At 37.2% G+C, this 15,718-nt stretch overlaps 1 protein-coding gene and 1 long non-coding RNA gene across 3 annotated transcripts in view; one reads left to right on the forward strand and one right to left on the reverse strand.

Moving 5' to 3' along the window:
* LOC136718999 (uncharacterized) overlaps positions 1–15,718 on the reverse strand; it is an 85,895-nt gene that overhangs the window by 27,306 nt on the left and 42,871 nt on the right. For both annotated transcript variants that reach the window (XR_010805338.1, XR_010805339.1), the window contains exon 2: positions 13,446–13,631. This is a non-coding gene — a long non-coding RNA (uncharacterized LOC136718999). The remainder of the gene's footprint in view (positions 1–13,445; positions 13,632–15,718) is intronic.
* Positions 1,130–15,228, forward strand: LOC136718997 (collagen alpha-1(IX) chain). The gene is made up of 27 exons (XM_066696828.1): positions 1,130–1,324; positions 2,596–2,707; positions 3,581–3,704; positions 4,020–4,413; positions 4,559–4,636; positions 4,727–4,822; positions 4,913–4,966; positions 6,730–6,783; positions 6,876–6,929; positions 7,016–7,069; positions 7,449–7,502; positions 7,850–7,903; positions 8,129–8,182; positions 9,369–9,422; positions 10,035–10,079; positions 10,188–10,241; positions 10,351–10,404; positions 10,491–10,544; positions 10,747–10,818; positions 10,923–10,958; positions 12,340–12,384; positions 12,479–12,511; positions 12,808–12,954; positions 13,457–13,633; positions 13,780–13,870; positions 14,149–14,226; positions 14,560–15,228. The coding sequence occupies exons 2-27, from the start codon at positions 2,623–2,625 to the stop codon at positions 14,763–14,765; spliced, it is 2,301 nt and encodes a 766-aa protein (XP_066552925.1). The 5' UTR covers positions 1,130–1,324; positions 2,596–2,622; the 3' UTR covers positions 14,766–15,228.

The raw sequence follows: 15,718 nt of genomic DNA on the forward strand, positions 1-15,718 counted from the left end.
GGGGGAAAGTCCCGAACTACAGTATAAGGCAGCAGACACAAAATTCTAACATTGTTGAGAAACCCCTACCATATATGAACACAAGCTTTAATCGTGCGGTTTTATCACAGAATGAGAAGCAGATTTAGAACGTGATGAATAACCGTTCTTTTGTTGGATATGTTTTATCTACACATCTTTGGATAAGTTACAGAAACGTACACTTAACACCACTAGGACGAATTTTCACCAGAAAGTAGCTCGATACCATGTGACCCATGGGCAAGAATTGTATAGGTTATCATTTCCCATGGAAGCCATTCATTCAAATACAGTAATGGCAGTAACTTTTCAAACGTTACAAAATAAGCACAATCCCAAATAATATATGCTAAGATCCATGTTACTTTGATTATACTGTACTTTCATCCCCTAGTGGTGAGGAATGTTTGAATAACATCATACCTGCGTGTGACATACTACACCTCCCATCTGGGCCGAGCGAAACAGTTGAGGACTGTGCTGCAGAGTTTACTCTTCATTAAAAAAGGTCTTTAAAGACAAGTGTAAGGTCTCACTGCCTTAATCACTGAGAATACGTTTTAATATTAATAACCAAACATTTGGCACAGACCCAGTGTAGATATGCCGATTAATAAAAATAGGAAAAAACTACAAAAGTGCATTTGGAAATGCAAAAAGTGACAGTTTTGGGAGTGCTATTTGCATTTGTCTATAGCAAATTATGGTTACATCTGTAGCTGCTAAAATGAATACAATTGAAATAGTCTCTAGTGGTGTGATGTTGCAGTTCTCAGTATACCTATACTAATTTTACACCGACTGAATATATTTATGACAATGCCTTCTAATTATGCACAACAATATCAAAAGTTATTTTTATGCATGTGATGCCACGGTAAATGGTATTTAAAATGTTAAATCATGTAAATAAGCAGTTCCGAGCAGTTCTTCTGTGGTATACAGTATTGGAAGTACAGCAGGCTGTGATTGGGAACGATATGTTGGATGTTAAAAGCCAGCCCTGGTGCTTAACAGGGATGTGCCAAGTGGCATACCTGACATTTTGGGATTGACGGCCAATAGTAAGTGGAGGCTCCTTGTGAGGGACCTATGAGGAGGCGGCAGATCCCATTGGGCCCGACGGCGGAGTGGAGCGCAGGGGCCACATTCCCCAGGGAAGGGAGACGTGCTTCGTGCTGGAGTCATAATTCGGCCCGGGGATGTCGCCTTGAAAATCGGCTCTTTTCACACCGCTGCACCCGGGACAGAGCCTCCAGCAGTCCGCCTCCAGGACCCGTTTTATTTATTATTTAAAGACTATGTAAGTGGAAATATTTTTTGTATCACATTATTGTCAAAAATGTAAAAGCTGTATTACTTTTTGTGGGGAGAGATAGTACCTGTGTGGTAGAATATGAACTGAAGCCTGATTCGAAAGGGGTTATGTCATGAACTCATGCCTGAATCACTAATATATATGTTGTAGTTGTTTTCGATGAGAATTTAAGCTTTGAACAAATTAAAAATGTATTATTAGTAGTAGTAGTATTACTTAGGCTTAACAATATGTTTTTAATATGCTGTGCACTTGGGGATCAGTGACTTATTAGCCTACTACATTTAAAAATCAAAACAAAATATATATATTTTGTAAGGTAATGTTTGTTTATAAAATGTGCAGAACATTGGGATTTACAGTGGACTGCTTTCATGGTGAAAAGGATTGAACAGGAAATTCATTGAAACTAGTAAACCTTAAACTGGCGATGGAGGGGAGGTTTCTGGCATGACATTTTGTCATTAGTATAATCTTTGGTTCAAAGTGTATTTTTAATTGAAGAGTAATTGCTTAAATACATGTTTCACACTAGTTGTTATTTTGTCATAGCAGCGAAGTTTCCACAAAATCATTTATAAGCACGTTGCAAGATATTGCTAATACATTATTAGGAAATCATTTTCAAACTTCATGAAGTTTATAGCCTACATATTATGCTACAACTTTGGGGGGAAATGGTTATTGAAATCCTCTTGATTTACTGTTCTTTCTTTCATATAAAAGAAAACCTCTTAATATGTTTAATGCTAATTATATTTTAGAGATTTTAAAGGTCTCAAGCACATGAACAGATGCTGATTTTGAAACTTAAATATAGTTTATGTAAATGGCATCTTATAAATACCTATGTATATGGTAAAATACCATAATAATATAGCATGCAAACACCTGAAATATTAGATAAAGTAGATTTACAAAGTAGGCTCAACCACTTATTTGGCATACAATTCATGACACTGAGGTAAACCTGACTCACAGTGCGAACGCTGTTGTTAAAAAAATAACTAAATACAAAGATATATTTTGAAACAGCCAGGAAGCTTATTTTTGTATATGCAATTATGACATTGTTATTTTATATACTTACTGTAAAATAAAGAAAATGATATCTGTTTGATACGTAAAGGATAGGTAGTGCATAACATTATATAAAACAAATGTTGTGTTATGATTATATTTGCTCTCAAGGGAATACAAAGTGTATGCTACAAATAAACACAGATTTCTCATTCTTTGTATTTTTTACATTTCAGGTGTATATAAATCAAGAGTCTCCCAAAATGAAAACTTCCACATTGAAAACATTGCTGGTTTACCCAGTAATTCTCACTTTTCTTGGATTCACCAAATGTCAGGAATTACCGAGTAAGTATATTTGCATGAGACATTTTCTTCTGACTAAAAGCACCTAACACTGACACAGCATAGGGATTGGGAGCTATGGATCTTTCACAGATCTTTCAATTTACTATGGTTTCTATGAAGTGATTCTTGCTATTGCTCCTACAGTTTAGTGCCACAGAACTCCTAGTGTGCAATTGTATAAATGTCCATAAATATACAGGCCCAGCCCACTCGTACTGTCAGTCTTCCTCCAGTAACTATTTTTTTGGATGACCAGCAGGTGGTAGCATTGATGTACAAATTAGAAATTGTCAGTCAGAGTAAAACACTCTGGACAAACTGCATGATTCTGTCCAGCTATATGTCCCAGAATCGTTTACACATCCTGTTGATATTTTACAAGTTGTTAGCCAACTTAATGTAATGCGTACTTACTGATTATAATCTTTTAAAAACATACTGAAATAGGTTGTGTCAGGCTCATGGATTTAATGAATCTTCAGAATTACATGTTTTATACACGGGTTTGGACCGGTCATTTGTTTTCCAGTGAGACTCACACAGGAGTTACCATCGTCGAGATGTGTGCCGTCAAGCTTTCCTTTTTAACTGTGAAATTGAAACGTCAATGATTGAGCCAGAATTTGGATGAATCAGATCTCCGAGCCTAATTCTGTGGGCCCCTGGTCAGACCTGGGACTGTATGACTTGTGATCGGGTTGCTGTGATCTGATTACCAAACCTGATGCAAAGTGTTTATAGCATAAACATTCTCAGCAATAAAGCTGGGAATTGTCATGGTGTTTTTACGTCTTTCTTGATCTTGACTGTAACTCTGAAACAGATATTATTACAAACAATGTATATAAACAGTGTGTTTGTATTTATGTTCAGGTTTCGACCTTCTCGAAGGTTTCCGGTTGTCAGAGTCATCCGGAGTGAAAACCGTGGAGGGATCTGAGCCCAATGCATTAGCTTACCGTGTCAACCCTTCAATTCATTTGAAAAAAACTATGAGGTAATTTCTTTAATATTCAACTTCCAGACCCAGCCAATTTACTATATCACATCTAATGCTACAACCCAAATTCAGACGATAAGATTTTGAAGCCCTTTGTAAAGCGAACCTAATCTTTTAAAATTATTATTTGTTAGACAGTGGATTTTCAAGTGTTTCAATTTTTTAAATGTATTTCTCAACTCTACTTCATGTTTACAACCAGCTTCCAAAGCTAAGGTATAACACTGTAACCTTACAATATAGTAATGGAGTCAATTTCATATTTGCTATATAACTTTGAACTTGACTTCTGATGATACTTAATCTTCTCAGTGAGGTGTATCCAGATGGCTTGCCTTCAGACTACTCCGTCATCGCCACATTTAAGATACTGAAGGACACTCCAAAAAGCGCCTGGAATTTATGGCAAGTCAGTGACCCAGATGGGAAAGAACAAGTTGGCATTCGCTTCCTGGGCATCTCCAAATCCTTGGACTTCTTCTATGCCACGCCTCACAACACACAAATGCTGAGAACTTTCCAGAATGTGGAGAAACTCTTTGATGGGTCCTGGCACAAGCTGGCGCTCAGTGTGAAAGGTGACCAAGTGAAACTTCTCATTGATTGCCAAGAGGTCAACACCATTCCCATTGACGAGCAGCGACCAGTGATTAGAAATGGCTTCACTTCCATTGTCAAAAGAGCGGTTGGTGACTATTCTGCTTCTGTAAGTATGCCACTTAAAACAATATCAATAACATGTTACCATTCATTTATGGATGACGTCTAAAGTTTAATTTCTGCTACGAGTGCAAAGTCAAATAGTTTCAGTTTTTATATGTACCATAAAATCCATGTCATCTGTACACCAGGTGGATCTGCAACAGATGGAAGTCTCCTGTGATCCAGACCAGGCCTATTCTGAAGGATGCTGTGAGCTTTCGAGTGTTGTAAGTAAGATTCGATATGCATGATATTTTTTTTACTAACAATACAATGTTACAAGTTAATTGTTTCCATTTTGATGTGCGTTTGTACAGTGTGGTGGCCACGCAGAGATTGGTCTTACTGGGAACCCATCCCAGTGTCGGTGTGCTCATGGACAACCAGGTGTGCAGGGAGCCCCAGGACCCAAGGTTGACACACCCTTTTCAAATTGTACAGTTTTCTATAAGAGACTTTTACATTGAAGTGCTGTCGAACTCAGGATGTGTCTTAATTTTCAGGGTCACACGGGCTTCCGAGGACACCCCGGAGAACCCGGAAGAGTGGGAAATCTGGTAATGAACACATGATCTCATTTGTGGTGATCCGAACTGGTCTAATACCTATCTGTCTATCTGTAAAGTGTGTGTGTGTGTGTGTGGAGATAAACTTGATACTCATGTTCATAAATGTAAAAAGCGAAATTTCCCCTTATAAAAATGAAATTAAAATGTGGAAAATGTTGAAGACTAGCATTAAGGCAATGTGGTTGGAAATAGTAATAACATGTTGGCTAACATTTCTCGTCTACAGTAAATTGTATTTTATGTTTTTTACAAATGCATACACTGACAGTGGTATAAATATGAATCCCTCAGTGCAACGATTCCTTTCGCTCCAAAACAACAATTAACTTTTAAAACAGTAGTTCACCCACAACCCTAATAGCTGTAATCATAATGTAAGAACAAAAACCGAACAAGCCAGTGTGGTTGTCCATGGTGTAATGGATAACATTTACACCTCATAACTGCTTATTTGTGGGTTCAGTCTACACCACTACTCTACAGGGATAAGAGGGATAATTTGGTAATATCAAAATCAAGCAGCAAGATCTTCAACCTCAACAGTTAAAGTTGTAACTATTTAATCAGACAGTTATGTGCTAGATATACAGCGCACAATGAACCGTAGCCACCTTTTAACGTGAAATAACTGAGTTATAGTGGTAAAACAATGGCCAACTAATTTGATAATTATTGCTGCCTCTCATGGAGTAATTGTTTCCACTCCTAGTCAAGGGCCATTGATTTTTTTGTTTTTGTTTGTAGCCTTCAAATGGTGTTAAATATGGAACGGTACTAGTAATCTGAGAAAACAGCAATGAGGGTTTCCACTAGAATTTCAATTCTGTTCACAGGGCAGACGATAGAACCTTTTTAAACGCTCGAAACAATACAGTCTCAGTCCAAAAATAAAGTGTTCCCTCCATGCATAAAAATGAGCTTTACATTTCATTGCAAGTAGAGCAAAAGCTGCCTTGTGCAGTGCGGAGCTGCCACCAAGCCACAATGAATTCAGACTGAATCGTTCGCATGCAGCACCGTAATGAAGTGAGCAGCACAGTTGATATTCAAAGCCACACACATTAAACAAACATTGTCCCAGAAGTTAACCGCCTGGGGCTGGGTATCTGTTGTGTACATTTGACTGCAAATTTCACTTGGTGCTGGTTCTAGTCTGCAGACACATTTCTGTCTACTATAAGACTATAACCACTTGTTTGTACTATGTGCAACCACCTTTAGTTTAGTGATCAATCATCTTTTTTGTGAGGAGATCATAGACTGCAGTTGGTTTTCATAATTTGAATTCTGTTTAGTTTAAAATATATCCCTATGCAACCAAATCAATATTTTTTCAACCTAACTTTATATTATGGTACATATGTGATCTTGAATTCATACTTCAAACACACGTGCAACAATTTAAAAATACACTGACACTGAGTTCTCAAGGTGCATTTCAGTACACACCATTCAAACGCAATGATTCAAGCTCCATTCACATGCTGTCCAACTGATCCCATTTCATTGCTCATTCCTTGAAATGATTGAATAATTTAGTTGATATTCTTCAGTCCTGCTAATATAGTAATGGAAATTGTGTAAAATAGAAAAGAAAAAATGACAGAAAAGGGCACATATATTGAAGTAGCTTCCACCATTTAATTAGGAAATGCATGTATATAAATTGTGTTAACCTTAGCAGGTGTTTTCTATACATATATTTATTTGCTTTAACACAGAACAGAAGATAAATGTTTCTCTCTTTCTAGGGCGTCCGAGGAGACACTGGTGGCTATGGATTAATTGGGGAGACTGGTCCTGAAGTAAGCCTGTATTTGAACCTAATAATGAAAGCGTCATTTGTCTGCAAAGCTCACTTAAATGTATTGACCTGTGTTTAATTTTTCTATTTAAGGGAATTGCTGGAATAAAAGGAGAAAAGGGAATGAGAGGACTTCATGGCCAAGCGGTAACTTGATATACAGACCTAAGTAAGTCAAGATATGTCATTGTTTTTGCATGAGGTATTGGCACTAATTAGCTTCTATCTCATAGGGTGACCGTGGTCCAAAAGGCTTTAAAGGATTAAAAGGTGCTCTTGGATTTAAGGTGAGTACATGTGTGATCCTCTTATAGCTTTCAGGAGACATTTTATTCCTCAATTTTAATGTATATATGGAGTATATGCACTCCAGTGCATACTAGATTTTCCTAAAGTAGCCGAAAGATGTATTTATCATTAATAAGAATAGTAATACGCATTGTCACTATAATTTGGTTTTCTGTATTGATTTGCGTTTCCATATGTATTACTTGCCCACCTGCAACTTTAATGGCATCGTTTTGCAGTCAATTTAGTTAGATTTAATCTAACTAAAACAGAATATGGGAAGATGTATTGCTATCAGTGGCATTGATAATAGTGACTGTTGTGGGCCAGTTCATATGTTCAGGTTTAATTCTTTAAGTCTTCTGTGTACCTTTGCAGGGGGTGATGGGTGGACCTGGAGTGAGAGGAGAGACCGGGGAGCAGGGTGAAGTGGTAGGTTTCTTTCCAAAAACATTAGCCTTTGCAAGGGCTCTGACATTTATAATAATTGTATTAACTCTTCAAAGAGCGCAACTGTGAATTAAATGAACTTTCGTGTTTTATCCAAACATTCCCATGGTCTACTCAGTTTTAATTGTCCAAAAGTAAAGTGTTAAAAGTTGTTTTAATATTTTGTCAGAAGGATCATAATTTCCAAATGCAATCTTGCTATTTATTTATAGATTTAGGACTTTGCAAATCATTTTTTATTCTGTTTCCAAAATGGCTATCACTGTAAAACATTGCTGCATTTTATGGATGGAATAGTGCTTTTCTTAATCTATGCTTTTTCAATAAAGGGGGATCCTGGTGAAACAGGACATGAAGGAATCCCAGGATATCAAGGAGTGAAGGTGATTTTTGCTTTATCCACACCAGACTAATATAAGGAGAACGAGTGCTTCAAGCATTCTGTAATACATACGTCCCCCCTCAAGTTAATATTGAGTACTGATGAATTCTGCATGTGTCACATACAAACAAATATACAGGCGTATTCAAACTGAAAAATGAATACGTGTTGACTATGAAGTGCTTTCCATCTGCTCATTATGTTGTGTGTCACCCTTGACCTGCAGGGAGACGAGGGATATTCGGGAGCAGACGGACCCCCAGGGCCGGAAGGACGCCAGGTAAACGCACTCCGCACAGCTGCAGCTAACAGCACCACACTCCCCAGTATACTGAACACCACTATCAGCCTCATCAGCTCAGTTTTTGAATTACAAAGAAAGACGACTACATCTTGAAAATGCAGAGAGAAGAGGGAAGGTCGAAAGGTAGGCATGTAGGTAGCTAGCTTTTTACATACAGTCACAATAGTAATCAATTAATTAATTAATGTAACAGTAGCAATAATTATTCAAAACAAATAAACAGCAACATCTTTGACTGGTATTATTCTATAGATTCATGCACTGAAGTGCACGGTGTGAGAATTGTAAACTTTGATTTGGTTTAAGAATACATTCAATATTATATTTTTCCATTATGACATTAATAAAAAAACAGTGCATTCATAGCACTGAAATACTCCTAGCAAATGAAGACTGTAACCATTGTAATATATTGCGAAAACCATTTTTATCTGCAGGGAGCAATATTCAAAATGAGTAGCGCATGCACACACACATGCAAATCATTACAATAAAAAAATATTTCACCAGACTTAATTGTAAAAATTAAATTGAATTCAAATCTAGAATCCCTTAATATTCAACTCCTCTATAAATTAATTTGTTTCTTGAGTTATACTTGCATCTGGCCTTCATGACAGTGATTAATAGAACAAGAATGAAAGACTCACTCTATTGTCTGTCTTTTATTTCTGATTTTGAATTATTTAGGGAGGTACCTGATTTCCAATAATTGAGTATGGTTATAATTATCGTTTACTGTTCTTTTGGATGACAAAAGCAATTGCGTGGTTTTCCTGGTATCTACAAGAGCAACATTAAAACCCAGCTTCAACATTCTGGCTGATAATGGAAAAATGAAAAAGCATTAATGGCTTGCATATTATTCTTTATATGGAATAAAATAAAGCAATTAGGGTTTGATGTCACAGTAATTGTGACATTTATAACTGACCCTACAATATAACTTGCACATTACATTCACACCATATTGATTTTCTAAATATTACTTATGGGAATACGTTGTATTACTTGAGAACATTTGGTACCTTTATTATAATTGGAAGGAGTTTTTATTTTTCATAGCCTTATAATGTCACATTTCCTTGTTGCTGATGTGTCAGTACAGTCTTCTATACATTTCAATAAAGAAAGTTTTTAAAGTTCATGTTTGTTTTAATAGGGTATCGTTGGAGATCCCGGTGACCGGGGAGCTCCAGGATTGAAAGGGAAGCCTGTAAGTATTTGTTTTTAACTTTGGTAAACTTGGAAAACATGTCTTTGGAGGTGTTGTGGTTAATACCCTAAGAGCAGGTTTCACAGACCCAAATTAGCAGTAGTCATGAACTACCCAATGTTATTTTAGGTAGAGTAGGCCATCACAGACCCAGGCAATAAAGTATACAAATTAATCTAATGATTACAAGTAAAGTGTAATGTTCCGTTTATCAGCTTTTTCTAGATTGGTGAGTGATCAAACACAACGCAAGATATCCATATCACATCCACAGGATTTGTTTTGATTTCCTCAGCATAGATTTTAGAGAAGAGTATATCTAGTCTGGATTAAACCCCAATTTATTTCAAATGTAGCCCATTAGATTTATAAAACATGTGCTGACGAGAATGTGTTTAAACTTGAGAATTAATCTCAGAAACTCTATCTGTTGCTGCAGCACAATAAGGTGATAGATTTACTGTATGGTATTATCTTGTCATGTTCATGATATCTAAAAACAGACCATTTCATTTATCTCTGTCCCGTGTCTCTCTCTCTCTCTCTCTCTCTCTCTCTCTCTCTCTCTCTCCCCACTCTCCCTCTCTCTTTCTTTATCAATTTTCATCCCAGGGTATTCAAGGACAACAGGGAAAAAAGGGTGGTCTTGGAATTAAGGTAAACTGGTTGGAAACACACACTAGTTTTATTTAATGAGTTTGAATGAAAATAACTGTAAATAACTTGTTTTTGTATATATTTTTGTATTCCCTTTTGCATTCCTAGGGGATTGTTGGAGATCCTGGTTTGCCAGGCAGAGATGGAGACTCTGGGGTGGAGGTAGGATTTCTCGATTTCAAAAAGTACCTCCTCTCGATTTCTTCACTCAGTCTACAGCACTTGAACTCTTGGACTCCTGATTCATACATTACAATGTCTTCCTAACCAGGCCTATCAAGGACCTCAGGGTTTCGAAGGGAGAGGTGGCCAAACAGGGCACAAGGTAGGTCATAGCTTCAGTAGCGCTTGAGTTTGTATACCCTGTGCCGCCAAATATGATATTAAAGGTGTCTGTTTTTGATTCCATAGGGAGAGAAGGGAGCGCAGGGACCCACAGGAAATCAAGGGCCACATGGAATGACTGTAAGCATCCCCCAACATTTTATAAACTGTTGCTTTTTTAAATGCCATTATCAGTTGATTGAAACGTACATGTTATATATCAAGTATTAATGTGTTTTGTGTGCATTTCTTCATTCTACAACAACGAGGTTGATTCTGAAAAAAATATAATATGAGATGTCTCAAAATGTCATCTTCCAAATATAAAATATGCTCACTGCAGGGTCCGCAAGGCTATAAGGGCTCTGCAGCAAAACCGGGACGACCTGGATTTATTGGGCCACCTGGAGCAACTGTAAGTTTTCGGATAATCTATCCGCTAAAAAAATATTAAATAAAAAAATACAATACAATTTAAAAATTCCGGCTGTAGTATTAAAATGTTAAATTTCTCCACAGGGTCACATGGGATTACCAGGGAAAAAAGGATCCAAGGTAACTCCACATAGACGCCTAGGCATGACACACACAGCAGCTTTACCTTTTTGACAGCTTTAGCTTTCTTTTCTGTACATCTCCTAGTTTAGACAGACAAAGAACAATGAAAAAAACAGTGGGAAAGAATTTGACTTTTAACACAGAACACATGTATGTTTTCCTTTTGTCATCATTTTGTCCTTTTAGTCACCACCTGATTTAATTATTTCGTTTGAAACAGTGCCCTTCTACATGTCACTGCAGGGTATTTCCCCAGCCGCTACCAGTTGGGTCATCCTCTGGTTACTTTCATGGGACAGAAAAAAACATAATTCACTTCATCATTGAACGCAGCAGCTCTGATTCTTAGTCAAGGCAGACATTTTCTCTGAGGGCACCTAAGAACCAATATGTACATAAATTACATTTTCTTCAGTCAAAGGGGATACACAATCATTACAGGGCTGGTAATATTTTAAACTTGAACCAAAGAGTTTTGTTTTTTTATCACTCTCTAAGTTGGCTTGCGGTGGTTTTGTTTGTATTATTATTTACAGCTATGTCTGCAGTCATGGTGTAAACAACAGTTACACTGACAGAAATTACTTGCCCTAAAGCTAAATGAAGTCACAGATATAAATATTGTCCAGCTAAATAAATGTTCAGTTGCACAACAGGGGAAAAGGCACCAATGTTAAAAGGCATTAAGTGTTTATATCTTCACCTGGGGGTCTGGTTCTTACCAACGTGTTCCTACCCATGTGCCATCAATGTTCAAAATACCTCCAGTGTATAGAGTGAAATATATATTTATGGTATTGTGATTTTGTTTGGCCACCTCTATTATACCTTCCAAATGACAAAAAAAATAAGCTTACCAAGGCTGAGGCCTATTGGATTGACATTTGCGCCAAAAAGCTAACAATTTTCACTTCATATATGATTGGAGCGAGTTTTAACACTGTTCATACGTGTCAAACATTAACACTGTATTCACAGCATCAGCCTGTACTCTGGGTGTGCCCAAAATACAGAGTTTACTCTAGCAAAGCTGATCGGATTTATGGCCATTATGGGATTGCTGATGTTTTGTGTTATTTTTATGAGCATTGGCGAAAGAAGAGCTTTAGATCACAAAAAAAGCCACACATACTTAAGTGACATGCCAACTAGACACACAAACGCTCTCACTCACACACATTTTATTCCTCCATGAAGGGAACGGAGAAAATATATACGTCTATGGCATTCAGGAAATTGTTGTTGCAGATTTTCTGAGATGAATGAAACAGAAGCAATATCAGCAATGGAACTAGACAAAAATAAAAAATAAAATAATAATAAGCATTTGTTACCCCAGATGAGTGTAATATGTCTAAAACTTTGCTTTGTCTTATAGGGTGACACAGGTATTCAGGGAATCCAAGGAGTTAAAGGTGAACAGGTAAAAGAAATATCAAAATCAAATATTCACCTTAATTTAAGAATGCTGGTGACTTGTGTCTTATTATTTTATTTGATTATTTGTCTTTCCACAGGCGCAAAAAGGAGTCAAAGGACCTAAAGGCGAGGTGAGCATTTGTGCATACATTTGCAAAAGCAGAAATGCATTAGCAGGCATGTAAACTTTTCCGAAGCAGTTAAGTCATACTGTACAGCACATCAATGAAAACTGGTTACAAACGATAAAATGAGTGACAGACATGAACAGGAAACAAAGGATGATTCATTGGTATGGATTACCAGACAGTACTGGCTTACTTGCACTACTGGTTCTTACTGTAACAAGTAAAATGCACAATCAATATAAAGCAGATACAGAAGTGAACCTTAACATCTTTAAGCACTAATATTTTTGTATTCTTAGGTTGGAGACAAAGGCCCACTAGGCCCTCAGGGGGTCCGGGGGAAAAGAGGCCCAGGTGGGGAACCCGGGCCTTCAGGGCCTGTGGGGACCAAAGGTGTGCGTGGAGACGGGGGCCTGGTTGGATTTCAAGGGCCACCTGGACCTCCAGTGAGTACTTTTTTTAAACTACAGAAAATTGTTGATGTGGGTGAATTTCACACAAGGGGGTAAGAATATTTGTTATTGATGTGTGTTTTAAGGCCAGCGGTCCCTGGCTAGTAAAAAATTAGCAACATTAAACATGGAGCATCAGTATCCCAGTAAAAATGTTTGAGTATCAGGCAAACTCCACCTACTGTAAGACTGCATGCAGTGAAGCTGATTTTATGTCTAGCAGACTGCGATAAACATTGATCACTTATACAAATAAATGTATTTTTGCATTCTGAATAGTTTGCAATGATTTTACTTTTTACACATAATGTTGTGGTTAACAAAATGGTGTTTTATTTCCTAAGTTCTGTGGTGAACCAGCATATCATTGGATTTTTTTTTACTACCATTGTTCCATTGGTACCAAATTACTCTTGGCTCTCTGCTTCTATACATTTTGTTTTTTAAATCAACCATTTTTTGTCTTTTTCATGTATTTCACTGACCTCTCATTTAGGGACCAACCTTCCCAGCAGAGCGTGTGATCGAGGTCTGCAGGAGAGTGGTGCTCGAACAGATGTCAACATATGCCAACTCGGTGAAAAGGAAATGTGCCAGTGTGTGTCCGCTGTATGGAGATGTACCAATGGGAGCGCCTGGTCCACCAGGTTTGAATGGACCGGCTGGGCCACCTGTGAGTATGGAGACGATGTATTTGAGTAAACATTTTTGAGTAAACTCGAACTCACTTTGTCACAAGACCTAGTATTAAAAAATGTTCTATCTTCATGCACATATAGCTTGTAGATACTGAGTTATGTTTTTTTTTCGATGTCCCAGGGTGAACCAGGAATTAATGGAGTTGATGGTGAAGTTGGGCAGCCGGGTTTCTACGGAGAGGCTGGTGATTTGGGCAAAACAGGAGCACCAGGTCAGAGTCTCAACATAGAAAGGGAAACTATCGTTTCCCACAAAAAACACTTCACTAACAATACGAACGCAAATGTAATATCTTGTTTAGTTCATGAATATAAAATATTGAAATTAAGCCCTGTCATGGAGGACTTTAAATGACTATCTTTAAAATAACTTCTGTATCATAGTTGGATACAATAATCTTTTGAAGACACCAGCTGTTCCTCTGAATACATGTCGGGATCTGTCTGTAAACTGACTGTTGTGGAAAATAAGCGACTCCTCTGGTTGTAGGCGACCCAGGCGAACCCGGGGACAAGGGAGCTAAAGGCTATGGGCTGCCAGGCTTCGTTGGAGATCAAGGACCTAGAGGTAGTGACATATTTCTTATTATCATCAGATTTAAACATGACTGGTGTGACACTATCTTCTTCATTCTTAACTTTTTCTATGTGACATTTTTATTTATTTCTCTAATAATGTATTATTAGTGAAACACTGTATCTGCCTATCATTACCAGACTGCATGGCTTGTTTCATGGAAGTGATTGTATTAATTGCCGTCTCCTGAACCTTGTCTTAATTGAAAGTTTATTACACTTCTTCTGCCTTTTTGATTATACAAGGACCTGGCTAATTACTATCCATGTGTATTTTTTGTAATCCTTTCCCCAATAAAAAAAATAACTAAATAAAAATCAACAGGCAAGCGTGGAAGGACTGGGACTGTTTTCGATGGCCAGCCGGGTCAACAAGGACCCCAGGGACACACAGGCCGGCCTGGATTGAGAGGCTACCCTGGGCTGCGTGGAGCCCCAGGAATCTGCATGACATCAGGGTGTGATCTGCATAACGACACCAGTAATGAAGTAGAGACGGGATCTCAGAGAGTCGGTTCAAGGCGAACTTAGAGGGGGAAAATAAAGTGTATAAAACTGAAAATGTGTATTAAATAAGGTTTCAATGGTGGCATAGCCAAACTGAAAGTAAAATGTTTTTTAAATATTTAGCACAATCTTGACCAAGCAGTATAATTTCTATCAATGTAAATAAGCAAGAATTTTATGAAGACACACCTGAAAACATGGTAGTTTTATTTAGGTGTATTTTTCTAAAAGTAACAGTTTGGGGCTGGCAGTTTTGAAAGGTGCAACAAATTAGCCATATAGACACGTGAATCCAAATGAAGAAAAGTAAATTTTTTGTCACTCTTGCCTTTGTCATCTGATTGAATAAATTGTGAAAATATAGGCTTGTAAAATATGAATTTCTTACATCAAAGCAGCTTCATGGTTTTGTTTAAAATTGATCACAAAATTCAGAAAATGTCATAAAATATTTCTGTTCTTTATAATAAAATTCCAAAAACCATAACATACTTGTTTTACTGCACAAGCAGTTGCTCACTTTCTTAATTAATAAAAAGCAAGACCAGACTGATATCCCTTGTTCAGACAGATCGATTTGAAAACTAACCTTTTTACGCATTCTACCCAAATGACAGGTTACGCCTTATGCTTAACAATTTGGCTTTCCAGACTGATTAATCACTAGGCTTGGATGATTCTCTACAACATCCTTATTATAACATATATATACACATTATATACATTACACATTATCAGTATACACATATACATATAATCCCAAGATTCTGGGAGGTGTTGAAAAGGGAAGCTACAGATCAAAACAATTGGAAACATCTTGGGGAGGCCTTCATCCCACAGTGGGTCGATATAGGCGGATGATGATTGTGATGATTTTGTTACTGGGCCTTCACGTTGTTTATATATAAATACATTATATGAGACATTATGATAACTGATTTTTCTTTCAAGCAACCAAATAACTGTATTTTGTTTGC

Source organism: Amia ocellicauda, chromosome 23 (assembly GCF_036373705.1).
Source record: "Amia ocellicauda isolate fAmiCal2 chromosome 23, fAmiCal2.hap1, whole genome shotgun sequence".
In the NCBI taxonomy this organism is placed as follows: Eukaryota; Metazoa; Chordata; class Actinopteri; order Amiiformes; family Amiidae; genus Amia; species Amia ocellicauda.

What these genes read in the sequence shown, in the direction of transcription:
- LOC136718997 (XM_066696828.1), top strand. Translation starts at nt 2,623, where the DNA reads ATGAAAACTTCCACATTGAAAACATTGCTGGTTTACCCAGTAATTCTC. An exon ending in CAGGGAAAAAAGGATCCAAG is followed by an intron (nt 10,959 to 12,339) that starts GTAACTCCACAT and finishes TTTGTCTTATAG; the next exon opens with GGTGACACAGGTATTCAGGG. An exon ending in ATGGACCGGCTGGGCCACCT is followed by an intron (nt 13,634 to 13,779) that starts GTGAGTATGGAG and finishes TCGATGTCCCAG; the next exon opens with GGTGAACCAGGAATTAATGG.